This window comes from Streptopelia decaocto (assembly GCF_964273445.1).
Source record: "Streptopelia decaocto genome assembly, chromosome: 4".
Lineage (NCBI taxonomy): Eukaryota > Metazoa > Chordata > Aves > Columbiformes > Columbidae > Streptopelia > Streptopelia decaocto.
This window is the reverse complement of record NC_138658.1, coordinates 62,034,841-62,054,762: the sequence shown is the minus strand read 5'-3', so window position 1 is coordinate 62,054,762 and position 19,922 is coordinate 62,034,841. Positions and strand designations below refer to the sequence as shown.

At 34.8% G+C, this 19,922-nt stretch overlaps 1 protein-coding gene across 5 annotated transcripts in view; it reads right to left on the bottom strand.

Annotated features, from left to right (window-relative positions):
• TAPT1 (transmembrane anterior posterior transformation 1) overlaps nucleotides 1–19,922 on the bottom strand; it is a 47,336-nt gene that overhangs the window by 21,120 nt on the left and 6,294 nt on the right. For 2 of the 5 annotated variants that reach the window (XM_082051445.1, XM_082051449.1), the window contains exons 3-5: nucleotides 16,702–16,820; nucleotides 11,754–11,777; nucleotides 3,824–3,986 (exon numbers count right to left, since the gene is read on the bottom strand). In XM_082051445.1, coding sequence (XP_081907571.1) covers nucleotides 3,824–3,986; nucleotides 11,754–11,777; nucleotides 16,702–16,820 — 306 coding nt within the window. The remainder of the gene's footprint in view (nucleotides 1–3,823; nucleotides 3,987–11,753; nucleotides 11,778–16,701; nucleotides 16,821–19,922) is intronic. The other 3 variants (XM_082051447.1, XM_082051446.1, XM_082051448.1) reach the window with 3 other exon arrangements.

Sequence of the window (19,922 nt, the reverse complement as noted above, 5' to 3'; positions counted from 1 at the left end):
AAACAAGACAAATTTTTTATTGCCTTAAAGCAATACATTTCTCTACGACACTTGAATATACCACCCTAGGTACAGCTCAACCTAAAAGTTTCAAATATTTATCACTTTCCATCTCTTGTTCATTCAGTTTCTACTCTGGATTTCACAGTCGTATTGTTCCTTTTGTATGCTCAGCAGCTTTCCTTCCCTCTCAAATTTACCATCCCCTTTTCAACAGTATTTGCAATATAGAACCATGTAGTGTTATCTTAGATGCTTCCTTAGAAGACATCCAGGTACAGTTCAAACTTCAGCCTTTGACAAAGCAATATGTATGTTGCATTAAACTATCCTATTTTTTCCCCAACCCTCTGTGTTTAATAGGTGGAAAAAATAATGAAAAGTGAATTTCCAATGTGTGATAGGAGAGAGTATCAGCTTACAGGTACAAAAAGGACTGAAATTAGATTTGCCTATACTGTTGCTTTACATATTGGAATAAAGTGTATATTCAATACAAATCTCCACATAAAGCAGAATTCAAAATGAAAAGCAATATAACACAACAGCAAGTGATCAAGGGGGACTAGAAATTCTGCCAAAAAGGCATAACTAGTTTGAAAAAAATACAAATATATAAAGTGTAACCCAAAGAATATATGCACAAGTATGAAAAAAAAAGCAGTATTTCTAAAGACAGGAACACCACAGACAGCAATCTGAGCTCATAATTTAATACCACAGCAATAAAGGTCACACGGAGTTCCACAAGTTCTCAACACTTCATCACTTCCAACAAGCATGTAAAACTGAAGATAACTACAAGGAAAGACTTTTTTTTTCTGCCTATACACTACAGTTCAGTAATATCAAAACTAAACTGTACAGAACAACAAAAATAGCACTTCAAAAATTAAATTCGGTATCATGAGGCATATGTCTGGCTGAAAAAAAATAAGAGACAGCTTTCATTGCTTACTAACTCAATCAAACAGAAGTAGTTACATATGAAAAAGTGCTTATCTCTGCTTAATAAAAACAACTGATATTTCCTCTTACTTTCTGTAAGACAACAATTTTGGACATGTTAAAACAACATGTAGCAATACACTAGGTGCACAACATACCCACAAATACTGAACCATACCTATTAACTAGAAAATAAATTCTCGGTACAACATAAGCAAACCTAGACTTGGGATGATTTCCTGACTTTGTTAATTAAGAGTTCTAAAGGTAAAGATAGCAAAGGGAGAGAAATCATATACTTTAATTTATTCAAGTCAACATTTATTGAAAATTCCTAAAACATGAAGAATGAATTAAAATAAATTTTTACTGGATGTCTCAAGTAAACTACACTATATGCTACACTTTAAGCATCACCTATGAAATAAAATGAAAAAAACACAATGATCTGATGAATTACCATAAATCTGAAGTTCACAAGCTCTTCAGTTTGAGAGATATTTACAGTGGTATTGTTTTCGGCTTTTAAATTTTATAAATTAAGCTGGCCTGCATTATTCGGTTCCTGCTCATTGTGATGACCCATTGAGTAATTACACCTGGTGTGGTAACACCAACTACAGGATGCTTAGAGTTTGGTAGGTTTTTTGTTCACAATATTGTGAGGGTTTTAATAGTAAAATGGTGGCTTTGCTTTCCTTTTTATTTAAGCAGTCCTTGTATCTTAGCTGACAGGATAGAAAAATATTAAAACCCACCACACAATATTGTTGTTCGCTTTTCCAAATATGACTTACCTAAACCCTACATGCCGGCTCCAGGCTCCAGCAGAATTCCATGGTGAGTGCTGTCACCAGCGTAACGCACACTGGGGCTTCACAAGGAGCAGGAGCCGGTGAGTCTGAATCTAAAAAAGAAAAGTGTCATTTAAGCTAAATGTGCTGAATGCTCCCCTAGGCTATCTGGAGCATTCAGCACATAATTTGAAGATTTTGCATTTCTCATATCTGTCCAGGACAATATTCCCCGGACTTGTCAACAGCCGAAAACATTAGGACATTGTAAACATCTCTGTTGCTCTGTGATTAACTAAATTAAGAAGATTTTCCTACTTTGAAAGCTTGTGAAAAATGTAATTTTATTACTTAAAGAAAAGTATATTTAACAGTTCCTTAAAAAAACATTGCTTGCATTAGTAGCAAAGACTTAAAATAAAATTCACCACAGTAGTCTAAGCAAGCCAATATTCAAACTGATGAAAGCTGACTATCAACAAAGTCTTTCAGTGGGATCTCATGATATTTTTCATCAATACTGTGGCTGCAACCTATTATATAATGGTAAAAAAGTCAAAAAACGTGTCCTGTGCTTGGTATCTTTGGTTTCATGAGGCACCATGGAAACGAAATACTGTTTCCAACTTCAAAGTCTAATGTAATTTTTCTAATAACTACGAGCGGTAACAGGATTCCCCCTTTCCTAAAAAACCCCACAAACTCAGGCAGCACTTCTTAGTTGAGAGACACACACTTTTGGTTCTGCCACACATAGCAAAGAAACTTAACTCTTCATTCAAAATGGAATGGCACACGGTTTCCAATTCACAGCAAACACTGCTGTTTCTCTTCAAATTACATCGTAAGCACATAGTGCTGTACTATCTCAGCTGTAAGAGACTGGACTCAAAGCAGTTGTGAAATAAGGAGAAATTACTATTTTGAGCACATGGCTTATTTAGTAAGTGATAATCTCTCACAGATTATGGAACTATATATGGATGAGTACTTCTCAACACAACTAAAATCCTTGTAGTAACTCAGTGCCAATTCAATATTTGTACATGTTTTTCAGCAAATCTAGAATGAAAGGAAACAAAATCCTATGAATAAACAACTGAGGTGATTTCTATTATATTTATATCACTTAGGATAAAGTGTGTTCCTTAAGCAATATTTTAATATTTTATGAGCAAAGAACAAATGTCTGTGCAAAATGTGACTATTTTGTCTAAAGTGTAGCTCCTTTTTACTAGTCTTCAAACAAAGGTACAACAGATGTTCAAACAAGGATTAATATGTTATTCAGAGACCCAGAATCCTAGTAAAGTAACTCTTGTGTACAAAGCTCTGATTGAGTCCTTTTAACAGGTTGTATTCCTAACATGTTCTATATTTGGAGGATGGAGATAAGATTGCAGCTATGAAAACATTATTTACTTTGTGAATCACTAACGACAGAAGTGCAATTAAAATCTCACTCATGCTTTACAAAACAGGAACAACTTTTTTTTTTCCTTCCCTAGAATTTCTATCTTACCCCCCAAACCAGAATTTCCTTTTCTTTTTCACTACATTCATTCAATTTATTGTTTACGGACTCAGGCTTTTGCCTGCTAGTCAGGACTGAGACAGGTTAAGCTGTAATATGTATCCTTGCATACAATGAAAGCTATACTTCCATAATGAAGAATTAAAAACCAAATTCCATGTTTTCTGCCATCTTCCTTCTCTGCCCTCTCGCAGGATCTTATCAGTATTTCAAATCACTAGTTTCTACTTTCCTCAATGAGTTCAAAACCTCATTCATTCCACTCCTTGCATTTCAGTTTAAGACATTTCTTCTTCCATTTCCAGTTCTCAATTTTTATTCAACTAAATTGATTAATAAGCTCCAGGACTTAGGCAATATGAAACAGTATCTACAAAACTTACTTTTCACAAACTTGTTGATTCCACTGCAGGTTTATTATCAAGGGTATGTACACATTTGTGGGAATATGAGATGTGCCATGTTCTAAGTACAAATACTGTAATACGACAATATATTAGATAGTTCAAAAAAAGCATGCTTGATATTCTGATGCCAACATTCTTACCTCAAGCATGTTATAGATGATGTAGAGCTTTATGACAGACTGTCCCCTTATAAGATGATACATCATAGAGTAGTCAACATAGTGCATCATGAAGTAGCAGATGACCAATATAACTCCTTTGAGAATGTCACATACCTGAGCAGGTTGTAGCAAACGTCTATCACTGAAATAAAAAGGGCGAAAAGTTTCATTAAAAGACATATACCCACAAAATACCGAAGTTATCAAGTCAATAGGAATTTAGAGAAGCTGTTAATCAAGGACATATTTTAATGTACTATATCACTGTCTCTTTCCCTGCCTCTCACTCCAACACAACAGGAACACCATAACAGTGATGCACAGTTATAGATCACACTCCTGAGCAGGATCACATTCTCTTATCTGCCACATCCCTTTACTTAAAATAGAGTATTTCTGTGGTGAGAGTTACCACTTGCTAAGAACCTTCTGCATGCATGCCCTTTGATTTTTAAATTTATCTTCCCTATTCCAGCCAGCCCTACTCATCATTTTGACTTCCTCAGTTACAGAAATTGTATTTGCTACAACCAAAAGAAATGAAGCAGTCATATTTAATTTCAGCATAATGAACTAGATGCTGAGGAACAGGTTCGAAATGCAATTCCATATCTTCTTTTAGCTCTAAGCTCTGCAGCAGTAAATGCATACAAATTGACATCAGAGCTTGAGACTGATCTTGGACCAATGCAGAAGTTTTCTATCTATAGTCCCACAAGCTACCCAGAAGACTAAATGAATCATTATCCAATTTCAACCTATAAACTAAAGCTACAGGAAGAAAACAGCTTTACCTCTATTGCCACAATAGCAGCCACAAGCATAATGAAATTGCAAGGCAGTATTTACTTGCCTATTTACTTAGTTTAGAAATAACAGGATGCAAAGCATTTAAAGAGCCTTGAGATTAAATCAAAACATTATTTAAGAATTAAATATCAAAAACCAGATAAATAATTTCTATTACATGTATTAAATTTTAATATACACTGAAAGGTTTTTGAAGAAGTTAATCTTTCAAAAAAGTCAGAAGCAGTTAGCAGAACGCAAGTCATGAATTTTCATTTTATGTTTTCTTAAATGACTAGGTTATCCAAAGATTATACAATGCTCCCATAAAGTGATACGCATTTAGAAAAAAAAAATAGAGTAAGCTGATAAAAATTCATGCTGTTATTAAAAAAACATCCAAACGGTTACTTATGACTTCTGGGAGTCAAGACATTCTACAGACCCTGCAGAAAGTTAAAAATCCCAGCTACCTGACTCATTCTATTTAAGTACAACATCAGAGCTAGAATGTTATACTTTGGGTTTCTTTGTTGTCTTCCATTCAAAAGAAAAAAGCCCTGAAGACAGCATTCATGCATCATAACACTCATGGAACCACACAGTGTCACGCTACAATGGGAAACAGATCATTCTCTTTCTAGGAGTATATGAGAAAGTTTCCAGAACTTTCAGATTTATAGTACACTTTGAACAGAGAGTAACTGCTCCTTTTATTATACACCTTTTACTGCATCATCTGTATTAGAATTAATTCTATTATCAATAATAGAATTTAACCTGGTCCAGCAAGTTCTTAACCTAAGAGTAATTTTCTTGCTCTCAGAATTCATCCAGTAACAGTAACCACATCACATTTTATTTCAGACTAAGTCCTTGACAAAAAGCCTCAATGAATTTTCTTCCTTTCCCCCACAATAGTTTTAACTGAAAACATCAATTTAAAAATGTAAAGAGAAGTGAAGGTGTCCATTTGACAACACATCCAGTATTTGCTGCTTAAAGAACCTATGACTACGCCCTTGCATGACATACACCAAAAAATTCACCCTCTCCAACTGACAAAATTATGTTTTGAAAATTTATTGACCTATTTAACTACATCTGACTTAAATTATTATACTTATTTAAATATGTTAGCATATATTGAAAAGTTTATTGGATTTAAGCCAGCACATGATTATGATTACCACTCATATGCTGAATAACACAGCACGTTCCTTATTCTCCATCCTACTTCAATTTTGGAAGTGTACTTAGAGTCATTTCAGTATGAGTCCCCCAGCTGACACTCACAGTCCGCAACACATTGGGATAAAGCAGTAAAGGCATTATCATGCTACACACAGTAATGTCAGGCCTTAGCATTTGAAAAAGAGAATCAGAATTTGTACTCAGAAAACTAGCATCTTCATTCTTCCAGTCAACATCTACCTTAGCATTAGAGAAGCAGTGAGTACCTGGTAGAGAAAACCTGCCTAGCAGAAGAGACACCCACTTCAGAAGTTTGTTTAAAACTTTGGCAAGGTACCAATTTTTACGATGCAATGGCCTCTTGTTGAAATGCGCTAGTAAGCAGAACCTGTTCATGAAGTTTCTGAAGCAGCCCAGAAAGATTCTCACAGGCAAATGCTTTGATGTCCACACCACAAATCAATACAGACTGAGAGTTACTATGTTAAAGGTTTTCTGGCTTATAAATAACATCAAAGATGCCCAACCACCAGTACAGTCACAAATTGAAGTTATTCTGTACTGTTAACCCCATCAGTCTTCTGCTTGCATTGATTTTCAGCAGTCTGATTACACTCACTTGAGCGAAACCAACTCAGGAGAAGCTGATGTAAAACCAGACAGCAACCATCACACGGGAATACAAACTCTAAGAACAGACAACACACACCCAAGAGCACCACTGCTCTTCTGAAGGTGGTCTCAACTCTGAAAACTAACTCTGGAGAAAAATGCCATATGAAGGTGCATCCAAACTCACACACGGCATCCTATATGCTGGAAAGACAAAGGTATTTTGAGAATGTGCTGTGTACAGAACAAAATGAATATCACTATGATTCAATTCTAAGGCTGCCCGAAGGGTTAGATCAACTGCACTTCATTGCTGTGCCTTACAGGAATCAAGCTCTTGTGGAATAAAGTACATCCAAATAACATTTTTAGAGAACTTTACCTCTCAAAGTAACTTGGATTTTATTTCTCAGTAGGCTATATATCTAGAAAAAAAAACTGCAATAAACACTTCCGTTTTTTTCTGATGTTTTAACTAAAAACACAGTCAGTGTTCTATTCAAAGTTATGCAAGAACTTCTTGTGCTTATCATCACGAGAGGCAGAATCAATAGTAATGCTGTGACAACTTCAAGACACAGGTCTAAAAGAAATTACAAAAATATCGTCACAGTTCCGCCTTACTCATCTTGATGACAGAAGAGCTGTCAGCATCTCTAACCCCTAGTCAGTACAAGGGATTATCGCAAAGGCTGAGTACAGAGAACTGCTTTATAGAAAGAGAAAAGACTAAGAACCTAGCATTTAAAATATATTCCAGTGTTCATTGCCCACTAAGAAAGACCCCTTCATACTGACTAGGCAAGTAATCTATGGTCTACAAATAACATGACTATTGCATAAACCCACAAAAGCACTTTTACTGCAGCAGAATCCATTTCTGCTCTGGCTAATTATATTTATGATAGGATTTTGAGGTGTGGCTCTGAATATAATATGGGATAGGGATAATTATTTCATACAAAGACAAGGAAATCAAGTAAATGGATTAAGTCTAATGATTTGTCACGTTTTGGCAACTACACAGAAGTAACTGCAAAGCCCGCAGTTATGAAATGATGCAGTCAGCGTTCAGGGAGAACTGAACATTGCAGTTTTAGCACATGATCAGGCTCACATTGGTTCAAGCTGTATTTGTCACAAATCATTCCTATCCCTTGAATTAAACTGTTTAATGCATATAAACACACACAGGCTGATGTGATTTTATGCATGTTATAAAAAGTCCTAGCCTACCCATTACACTTTCTGTATTCATTTTTCTCAAGATATGTTTCTACTTATGGTCTCCAGTAACTACTCAGTGCCAACACTGGAAAGTTCTTTCAGAACAATCTTGAGCACTAAGTAATCAGACCTCATGATTAATATCACACACAAATTCATAATGCTGTACTCATCTGCACCATGAGTACTACAGATTCTCTAAAAAAAAAAAAAAAAACAACACATGGTGTTGTGCTGATATTTTCAATATCTCATTTGAAAGTAGGGAGCAAAGAAGTTAGCTATGGGTCTTTTTTCTCATAAGTGAAAAATTAAAAACAATAGATAAAGAACATAAGAACTACCTTATTTTATATTTAAACACTTCAGTTACAAAACAGCAAGCAGCAGAATCTTTCTATAGAAATCAGTCGGTCTTTTTCTTCAAAGCTATCCCAGACACACAGTAACACCGCAAAAGTGAATTAAATATTAACGCTTTCCTGGCTTTAGTGAACTGAGAGTGTTTGGCCACAAGATGCAGTTACATCCTACTGGACTCCACAAATAATATTATGTGAATTATTTCACAATTTAGCTGATTACACAGCTGAATATAATTTAAATTTCAACTCTCACATCTCATAAACCAGTAAATACATTGATTCATTTGGACTGTCTTTCAAATGTGCTTTAAGATACATGATTTCTGGTGGCGGGTTTTCTTTCTTTTACCTAATTACTTTCTACCATTATTTATTACTTCTAACATTTTTACTGTAAGTCGTGCTCTCCAAGATGCTCTTTAGAGAATTCTGTAAGTGGTTTCATTATGCTAAACCCTGAGTTCCCACATTTAGCTGTACAGACCAGACTACCAAGGAATTTTTAAATTAAACTTCTTCAAACATCAAAGTACCTTAATAGTAGAGAGTAAGGCTTATCCATTCTTACTATTATCCACTACATAAAATCTTCTATTGCTTTTCTATTACTAGCGCTGAATACACCGAGCTGTTTAAACATGAAATGATCCTTCAATCTGCATGAATTCAGGGTGAAAATCCAAGCATTACTCTAAAGGTAAACTCTCTCACACTGTAACACCAACTAGCAAATTACGGCAACATAAAAAAACCATGCAGGGACTTCAGCATTCTACAGCGTGTACTTACCAAGATGTTCAAACTTCTCAGCCTTTGGGTACATTTACCATTAAGTCTACTAATTGACAGAAAACCTCCACTGAAACAAACCCTTCTGTCTCCAAATAATGTAAGTATATAAATGCATGCCTAAGGGGATATACCAGCTTATTATTCATTTTAATACAAGCAAGTGATGTGCAAGCCTTACTACTATACCTCCTTATTCCACCACAGCGTGCTTCCCTTTCACTCCAGTCAATTAACAAAAGGAGAAGCACGCTGAGCTCAATGCTAATCACACAGTGTTCAGGGCAGTTAGAAGTGAAACTACAGCAAAATTTATACGGTGCACCAACTGACATCAACCAAGAATTCAGAAAACTGGTCTGCTACAGGAAAAGATTTCCTTTTACAACAGAATTCATAAGCTCAAGGTTTAATATTCATGCTTCAAACTTTCCAGTTCATGGTCTGTCCACCTCAAGAGACCTAGAAAGTGTGAATCCAAGTCTTTCCTAGGTTTAGAAAACAACTGGGTCTGTGTAACTCCTCTCCCTTTAGCTAAAAGCAAGCGTCTTCCCTTATAAACAGTTAGGAAGAATCACTTTGCTACTCTATAAAAATAAAATACTGTTAAATTAGAATACTACCAAATATTTTGGCTACTCATTAATTTGTTCCGTACATTTTAAGAACAACAAAATCTAAATTTTTTCATGATTACTTGTAACATGTAAGAAAATGCACTCTAAGTGTTACAAAATTAAGAGCCAAACTTATTTCAAGATATACATAAACCAGCTACCTAGTAAGGAGAAATCTGGTGTGAAAAAGTGATTGCCCTAAGCAATGTCCTTAGACAAGTGAAAGTTAAGGAACTAGTTACCTGACTAATTTTCAAGGTATGTCTATTTGATACCATACCCAAAAGGCCATGATCCACACTTCATATTACTAGTAATAAGAGTTCTGTCTCCATCTACTGGTTAAAAAAAGTGAGGTTCAATCACTTATAAGGGCTATGACCATACAAACAGCTGTACTACTGATAAGTAGTATCTGTGACTATTCCAACTGAAGAGCATCTGGATTTCACAGTATCTTTCCTTTCAGAAGAAAACCAGCTCAAGATTTTCAGTATATTGGCATCTAACCCACCAATTCCTTTTCTGTTTCAACAGCTGTACAATTAAAGTTACTTAATATTAAGCAGAGCATTATTAAAAATAAATCACAGTTTACTGATATTTGGCTTTAATATGTTAAAAATCACAACTAGCTAGTGCAGAACTTTAAGTGACTGACTTCCAAAAAACCAAAGATTGGGTGTTAAGCCTTACTTACTGAATTTGGGACACAGAATATGCCCCAGGACAAACAGGAATTTGTTCTTAATGTAGAAAGAAGTGCAAAAAGCTCACTAGAGTAGTCTGTGTTGTGCTTTTCAGCAACTATCATTGCAAAATGAATATTTTCACTATATCGTATACAAACTAACCTGTAAACAAGTATACTTGTCTGAATACTTCATTACTTTAGCTTCTGATGCATAAGCACTCTGTATAAATTATTTTAAACTTAATTCTGCACAGACTGTCATATGTCATCATATGACTTCTTTACTTCTGTCTTTCAGGCTTCCTGGTGTCCCTCAAATCTTCACAAGTTTGATTAGATATGTTCTTCTGGTCACCTTGTAGAGTTGTTTGGTTTTTAGTTATTGGTTTTATTTGGTGTTTATTGTTATTTGTTTGTGTTTTAAACAACAGGAATTCAAGACATTTTTCTTGTTTAATTTTACAGTTTAAAGATGTCCAACAGGATGACTGCATTTTTAATTGGTTCCTTTACTCATCCAAACAATTCAGATTACTCTAAACAATTACTCCTTCACAGCTAGAACAGAAAATATTTCTAATGCTGATTCACATATGTGGTAATTTAAAGATATGAATACACTATCACTGCAATAATGCCTTAGATGGATATTTTAACTGTAATAAAATAATGAACTTCACCACCTGTATACATATATATTTATAAACTCTTAAGATAACAGTATTATTTCTACAAATGCTATTGTACTTTACACTATTAAAAAATCTTTTCATTTATAAAGGTTTATTGTTTGTCTAGTAATGCAATTAATCTTTTTAGCACTGAGGTTACAAGTTCAAGTGAGAATTTTACAGCAAACCTTTTGTAACTGTACTATTTATTCAACATTAACACTGAAAATGTTAGAAAACCACTGGGGTTTATATTAATAATATATTTCAGTTACTGAAATGGTGGTCTAGTTAAAGTTTTGTTTAAGATATCTTTTCTTTCTCCATTTTTACATCATAAATACTTGTATGAAAACTGAACCGTGGAATGCTGTTTTACATGTAGATATTTAGTCTTGATCAAAGTCTTAATTCTTCAAAGTGTCCTTCATTAATGAACTACAGTATCATAGGTTTCTAATCTTATATGAAGCATTAAGAAGAACTATTCAATTAACACAAAGGGATATTTTCCTGTAAACATACTAAGCAAATATGCCATGGAAAACAAAAGCCAAGTGAGTTTGTCTGAAGGGCATACCTGACCATAAAGTCACACATTAAGAATTTTCAAAATGTGCAAAATGATCTCTTGGAAATATTTTCCTACAATTATGCTCAAGTTTGGAATTAAGTTTGGCTTCAGGAAGAAAAGTTATTTTGATCAAATCTAATAACCAGTTTGAGACTTTAACAAGAGATCCAGCTTACAGTATGCAGGACTTCACTGTTGCAAAAACTGTGAGACAGATAGACCAAGTGCTGATAAAAATATGTCCCAAACAAAGAATTCTAAGATACAGAGAGCTGAGTTTGCCAACATTAGATGGCATTTCATTTCTCAAACAATAAAAAGCCTCTACATGCACACGACACAGCACAAGACCATGCTAAGAATGAAACGAAACCAACCTTGCTGTTAGGCCCCGATGAGAGCTGTCTCAAAATAAATAAAAAAAATGAGGTTTCAAATAAGTGACAACTAGCGTTAGCTTTCATTAAGACTTTGCTTTTTTAATAACAGAATCAACTATAACTGAAGTCAGTAAATGAACATATGCTGAAGTCCTGTATTTCATTATGCAGAGAATCAACTTTAAGTCTAAGATACCTGTCAATGAACTTTCAGAACTCCCCGTAATTCACATTAAACATTACAAAAAACTGCTTGAAGTACACACAAAAATACAGCTATGAACCTCACTGAAGCACTACTTGGAATAAATGCAAAAAAGCTTAAGGCACTGTAAGTACAGCAGGGGCTATAGTTCTTCCAAGATATCCTAATTTAAATTGGGCCAAACTGGCCCACAGGCATTCTACGTAAAAAATGTTTTAAATCTGTTAAGATCACAAACAGTTTCCACAATGATGTGAAGTCACATATGAAAATAAACCTACCGTAAACAGCACCAAATCAATTTCATGTGTTGGTTATTAAAACTAAGTGTTGGTCTCTCCTTTGAAGTATGCAGGTTAATTTAGCTATACCATCCATTTGTAATCAGTCTTTTTACTGATTACATGTAGATGGGTGAATTTGGCTGACAGCATAAAAGGAAAAAGAAAACCAGGATTTACTCACCAAGGAGGAATCCCTGTGACACCACATTCCATCCTATAAAGGAAGTGAAAGTGCTCTTCCCTTCGGTCTGATTTACAAGAAAGAAAGAAAGAGAAGGTTGTAATGTCGCTACGCTACGCGCTGTTATGGAAAGGAGAAAGGACTACTTGACAGAAAATACTGAATGTACCTGCCTTTGTTTTGGCTGGCAGAAAGCTACACATTTTGGTGGACAGGTGTACTACTTTCTCAATTAAATTAACCAGACAATTGGAAGTTTATATATTTAACAGCTATAGCCCTTAGAAAAAAATAGGCTTGGGAATAAGTGTGCAACATAGGTTCAAATTTATTTAATAACCTGATAATATGAAGAAATAATGTCCATAATTAGAATGCCAGTATATTTGCTTTGGTTTGCCTTTTTTTCCCCCCTTGGTATTCTTTCTTTTATCTGCTTTCTTTCTTGAAGTAATGCTGCTCTATTTATTTCCTACTGAAAAGCGTAAGTCGATGATTTCACAGGAGGACAATGGGAATTTTAAGAGGTAGATATAATATAACTGAAGTTTATGATGTTATTCCTGACAGGACTTAAATACACTTACAACAGGGAGAAGATAATAGAAACAAACAAAAAAACCCAACACAGAACACATTTATAATCTGTAGCTATTTCTATATGGAAGAAATGTAAAGATCTTGTCAATCAATCTTCACATATAAGAAAATTCTTAATCTACTTCTGTATTTTCTCAAGAAAGCTAGTGTTCATAGAAAAAAAAAAAAGTATCTCACTTTCTGCAATAAGTCCTTACTTGCTTCGTGGACATGATGTAAAATGCCTTTAAATGTCATTTAATTGGGAGTCCCATCAGAGTTTCACTAACATGCAATTTTAGCTTTTGGTATTTTTCAAATAACACAGAAAAGTTTTTCCACATTCCCATGAGTTTCTATCAGTGTGCAAAAATATTTTCAAGGAAAACAAAAATTGAGCTCTATAAAAGGTTTCAAAACAAGCAGAGATACTAACCTGCCCAGAATCTCCACGGCTGAGGTATTAATAAAAAAATGTGTCTTAATTGTTAAAGAAAACAGTACCTTTCAAGCACAGATAGTTTCAGGAACCCATCATCAAAGACTGTAATTCTGAAGAGAACTCCACCAGGTCCACTTCCCTCTTTGCCTTAGATTTGGTGTTCCAGCAAAGTATGTGCTTTTATGTTGTCAACGAATATTTTAATAAAATGAGAGTAGTTTATATGAGAATAATTTAGGAAACTTCCTTGACTTGGAAGAAATTACAGCAGAGCGGATTTTTTTTTTTGTAATTTCAGAAGATGCAATTTAATTTTGTGAAGTTATTTTTTAAGAGCACCCTACTATTTGCAGAGCATAGCAGTAATGAAGTTGCACCTGCCAAAACCACCACAATCTGATGACTTAGCCTCTGCTGGTTTGACCACAGTAACTTAACCAGCAGCTTAGTTTACTTAATGACAGAATCTTAGATTCTTCTGGCTGAAGTTTTCAAAGTTCTAGTGTCTCTCTAAAACAGCTATGTTAACACCACTACAGGTCTGACAGACACGGAGAACCAAATGTACTCAAAATGAAAGATCAAGTGACAAGGAATGACAATTTAGCAAACTGAAGGACTTACACTGTCTAAGCAGAAAAAGGAAACAATTTAAGATACATTACTCTTTGTTCCCTTTCAGAGCTCTGTAAAACAAATCTTAACCACGTAGAAGAGGCTATAAAGCGCTCCCCCTACGTTTAAGCACTGCACACAATACCATAGACAGGAATTAGCCCACCTTACATAGGATGTAGTTTTACTGTTTTAAAGAAATAATGGGTAATACAATCTTTTCTACACTGAAAAGAGAAGATTTATGAGGAACTAAATGAACTGATGAGTAAACCAGAAGGGAGATAAAACAGTCATTGCTCAATCATTTCACTGAGATGTTGAGAAAAAGAGTCAAGATGAAGGGAGGAGCACTTTTATTTACTGCACAGAATGGAATATGATGTGGCAGGTTCAAATAACAACTGGTCATGTTTCTCAACACTTACTTGACATTTGTGAGGAAGAGCGACCTAAAAGATAAAGAGCCACCTGCTTTGCAAGTACTTTTTGTAATTACAGATGTCTTACCTATTGAACTCTATTTTGTTACAAACACATCAAAAGATATTTCCTGAGCCAGAACAAAATTTCAAATCTTTTTTGCCATAAAAAAATCAAATCAGTATAACTAGAAAAACAACACCTCTCCCCGCCCCCCAACTCCCAAGCAAAGCATAAGCTCTGAACATTTGGAAATAAGAATCATTACATCTGGAAAATGTTCCATTACATAAACATGAATTGTGAACCATTCAATAAAAAGCCACCAACATTAAAACATTAATGAATTAGACAAAGCCTCAAGTAGCGAACAAATAAAGAGATTCTAGAGCAGAGGTGTCAAACTCATTTTACTACTCCTACATTTGTACAGTCCTAAAATTACATTCTTCTCTTTGAAGGCAACTGCGAGGTTGATGTGGCCTCCTATGAAAATGAGTTTTGCACACCTGTTCTAGGGAAGTGAATTCCATAAACATTTGACGAAACTGTGGCAAAATAAATTGCTTCAGAAGTTGTTAGAAAAACAAAGCCATCTTCACTCAAGAGGACTTCAGTTTCACTGAATCTCACCTGATAACACTATAAAGTTAGCACAGAATAGATTAAACTGGATTCTATCCTGCCTTACATACTAAAAACACTGTCAAGCAAGCAGACTAAGTTTTGACATTGCAGGTGTGTGTACATATATATATACATATAGGCACATGTGTGAGTGTGTATGGTATATCCAATGTTGCTTTCTTCAGCACATTGGATACCCCAAACCAGCAACTGGTCTTTCAAATTTTTAACTGTAACTTCAGAAGAGCAGAAAACTTGTTTGTTAAAAGCAAAACGTTTACAAACAAGGAAGAACATTTTTTAAACAGAAAAAAAGTAGTGGGATACAAATGATAGATTAAAATCCTTTACATCTACCTGAATTTTAGTATTTTAGCAGTAGCACCCATACAGATATCTACAAATAGGCATGGAGTTTTACTTGTCATCAGGTTAAAACTAAATAGCTGTCATATCTTTTACACAGCTAGGAAAACTCTTTTAACATAATGAAACTGTAAGATTCAGCACAAAATGAACAGCACAATAAAACACTGGAGACTGCCACCTGGTGCCTATGTTAAGCATCACCCAAGTACAAACATTTCAGCTTCAGACTATACTCTAAAATATTATTTCTTATATAACTAGACTAGCGTTTGCTCTAATCAGAACATGCATTCTAAACTATGTATCTAAATGCACTTCACATATAAAACTATCAGTAATGCAATGCAAGCAACAAAATCTTAAAATTAAATAAATAAATCAGCTACTATAAGTTAATGTAAATGTTGGGGAAATCCAGAATGAAACCCCTGAAATCTTAATTTATTCAAGGAAAAATTACAACATCAATACAAATACTCCATTTCTTTTAGGCTACCCTTCAGGCTCACATAATCAGCTTTACCATGAAGTAGCAACTTTTCGCAAGGAAATAAATTTTATCCAATTTTTGATGTCTATGTCACAAAGGTAAAGAAAAATATCCTATGTATTAGCAAATTCCTCTTAGTATTGATCTAAACAAAAAAGCAAGGGGTTAAGATCTAAAATTTCTTAACATTATTCTGATTAGTTAGTTCCATCCAACTACTCTCTAAGATTCTTTGAAAGAGAGAAAAGAACATGTTTTATAAAGTTATCCTTTGGGCAGTTCACTGTGGAAAGAAGCAAAACTTTTGCTGTAATAAAAATTTTGTTTCAATATCAGAGAGTGTATCAAAAGACATGAGCCAAGTCACTAACTCAAGTCTAAGAAATCTTACCACACTATTCAAACAGATGGTAGTTAGAAGAACAAAACTACGGGGTAAAGTTACATCTCTGTCCTTTACTAACCTGAATATGCCTAATTGGTGCTGTTATCAAACTGTTGTGTCTGAAGGAAACAACGATGACAGTTAGTGACTGTAGGCAAAACTTAAAGGTGTCCCACACACCTTTGCTTTGGCTAGTTTAGGCCAAAACTTTTATTTTACAGTGGAAGAGGTAATTAGTTCAAATGGCACTGAAAGGCTATAAAATCAAGCACACAGGTGAATAGAGAAACATTCTATGATTCCGTTATTTAAGGGTATTAACATCTTTCCCTTGAATCAACTTACCGTAAGCCATAGCAAGGCAAAGTGATGAACCGGAACATTGCCAGAAAAACTCTCAAAGGAAGCAGGGTGAACACATACAGAAAAGCATCCAGGCACAAAAAGATTCCAAAAAACATCAACTAAATTACAAAAATAAAACAGAAGTATGTTAGTAGTTTATAAAGAGCTACACAAAGATTATAAAGAATTATTATATGAAAAATACTTTTACATAAGACTAATTAACCAAATAAGTACAATGCTCTCACTTGTTCAATCACCTGAACTGTAAGAAAAATAAGATGCTATGCACTTGGAAGACTATTCAGCAAAAATTCTGCACCACAAGGTCCAAGCAGCAAGGCGTTCGCAGACCTCCATGGCTCACTGAACTCAGTCTTTATTGGATGGATGAATTGCACTTGGATAGAACTGTAGCTCATTTTCTAATGGTGACTTTCCTCTAAGGTTAGAAAAGTGAATGGTTTTAACTTTTCAAAAAAATGTAGAGCTGTGTACACCTGTGCACAGCCATTTTTTGCCTAAGTCCTTTTTAATATGCTTTTTTCTTACTAAATTTTTTTTACTGTGTTAGTTTTCTATTCCACAGCTAATTACAGCTGTGTTAGTTCTCCTTCAGATAACATCCACCTTGTTCATACAAAGAACGCAATATAAAGACGTAAACTTCCAGTTGCCCTCAGTTTAAATGCTTTATCCTTAATTTACAGAAACAGTTAAAGCAATTTCATTATAGCCACAAGCCAAGCAACTCTATGGTAATTAAACTGGACCTAAACTCTGCAATCAGAAAGCTCTTATGTACCAGACTCCCCCCACATTACATGCCTTTATCTGCTCTTTGAATCTAAGATTTACCTGAATGGGACTCTAGGCATATGCTTTTATGCCTGTCAGACCAGAAGCCAGTGTTTTTGCTGCAAGGAGAATCACCTAAAAAGGCAAGCTTAACTGGCTAGATGATTTAAAACTGGCAAAATCTAAGCAGGCCTAGATATCCATAACAGATAAGCCCTGACATGTGAAAATTGCATCTATTGCTGATGGGAAAGACACACACTGGTTTGGGAAGAAAAAAAAAAGTAAACCAAAGAACAAGTAATTTACTTTTATTTCCCACAATACTTTTGCCTTTCAAAACACCTCCTCTGTTACCTTGTGCACCAGCCAGTTCAATGTCCAATGAGATACTATCACTGACAGGTACCTTTCTCTCACTCTTACTCCTCATGTGTCCTTGTACCTCTGAAAGCAATCCCAGGGAGTACATCCCAGGGAGTACACCCTGGTACATGGACCCATGAGCCACGCGAGATGGCTGACTCAGGCACAAGAGCACTGTCATAATTTCTGAGCTGTTGCTTTCCCTTATAACACTATTTCTATCAATTTTGCAGTCTGTACTTCAATACCATCATGACACCACAGTCTGCTTCCTGATATTCACTCATTCACCTCTAGTACCATTTTCTAAAGTTTCAGTAGAGTTATTAAAAATTATCAGGAGCAGTGGTTATAAATAATGGATGAACTTACGCACTGCATTTTAATATGACATCAAGTTATCCATTTCTTTGATAACTTTTAAACCATATGCTGAATATCCAAACACTGAGGATGACTTCTTAACTCCTTAACCCAAGAAAACAAAACAAAACAAAAAAGATAGCCTATCATCTTGCCCCTGAATTCTTTGAGGACATATTTAAAATCTAGAAAACAATTCTGCATTTTCTTTTTGATTCAGACAGACTTCTTCTCTAAGTGTTATCATGTTTTTTCCCATTCCATAAGCTTGTGTTAATACTTGTAACTATTGTTTAATGTCCTCATTTTCTTAATGTTTTACAACATTGCACTTGCACACTTATGTGCACCTGTTGAAATATAATCAGAACTGAACTTTCTACCCATTTCTGTAAACCCTAATTTTCCTGCTACATTTCAGATACCGAGGAGCTAACAGAGAAGCTGACAGCTTTTCAATCATGATAACCATATTTTAGCAAAAGAGCACTAAGTTTAATTTTGAGATCAATTGACAAGTGTTCCCTTAAGATGGCAGGAATATAGACTACCTTTTCATGCAGTATAAATAATCTATTACAATTAAGACCTTCCACTGAAACGGTACAAAAAGCTCAAGTGGAAGTAGTGCTTATATTACAGATTATCTAGTTTCTCTAAATAAAAAAGTAATATTCAGAATAACAACAACAAAAACCACTACCCTTTTAGCATCACACCCCAGTTTAAAATTATGCACATGTAATAAGTGCACGTTGAAGAATATCTCCTGATATTAGGTTTTAATAAATTTATTCCAGTTTATTCTCACTCTACCCAACTATGATTTTTATTCCCAGTCTGTAATTATACTACTAGCTAGTAAACAATACAAGCCATTATGAAAATTCTTCTCTTCCTTTCCTTGTGTGTTACATGCTTTATTTCAACTAAGCAGACTTTTGAATTACAGAATCAAGTGATTCCTGCAAGAGGTGATGATCTGTATACTATTTAGCTTGCTTTCTAGGTGTTCATCTTCATACTTTCTCAATTTTTTCAACAAGTATGATTCAATTTGATATAGCTAATATGTATACTAACCTGGACTAAGCCCATGCAAAGCATTAACAAATTTATTTAATATCTCTGTAAAAAGATGACTATCACTTTTTAAATCTATCTGCTTATTACTCAGTTTCATATTCACTCATATTCAAAGTACAGCCTCAAGTTTGATTTACTATGCAAAACCCATCATTTTAACCACTTGCAACAACAACCTCATTTATAAGAGACTGTTGGCCTTCGCTTATTCTTGCGTACTGAAAGTTTGATTGGGAATCTGTGGTGATGATCCTTCAGAATACTCTGTGGCTTGGAGATGGCACCTATTAGTCTACATAATTACAACGGAGACAATGTAGAATTGCTATATTGTTCAACTGAGACTCTACCAGAACTGGAATATTCTGCCGTAAGCTGGAATAGGTGAACAATGAGGATGCTAAGACATCACGCATGGAGATATTCAAAGCCCAGCTGGATCTCATCCTGAGCAACCTGTTGTGATGCAGCTTTAGGCAAGGACTTGGACTACATCATTTCCAGAGGTCCACCACAATCTCATCCATACTGTGATTTTCTGCAGTACCTAACTGGGAATTTAATTTTGTAAAACCAGGTCTCATCATGGTCCAAGGATTAATTTAATG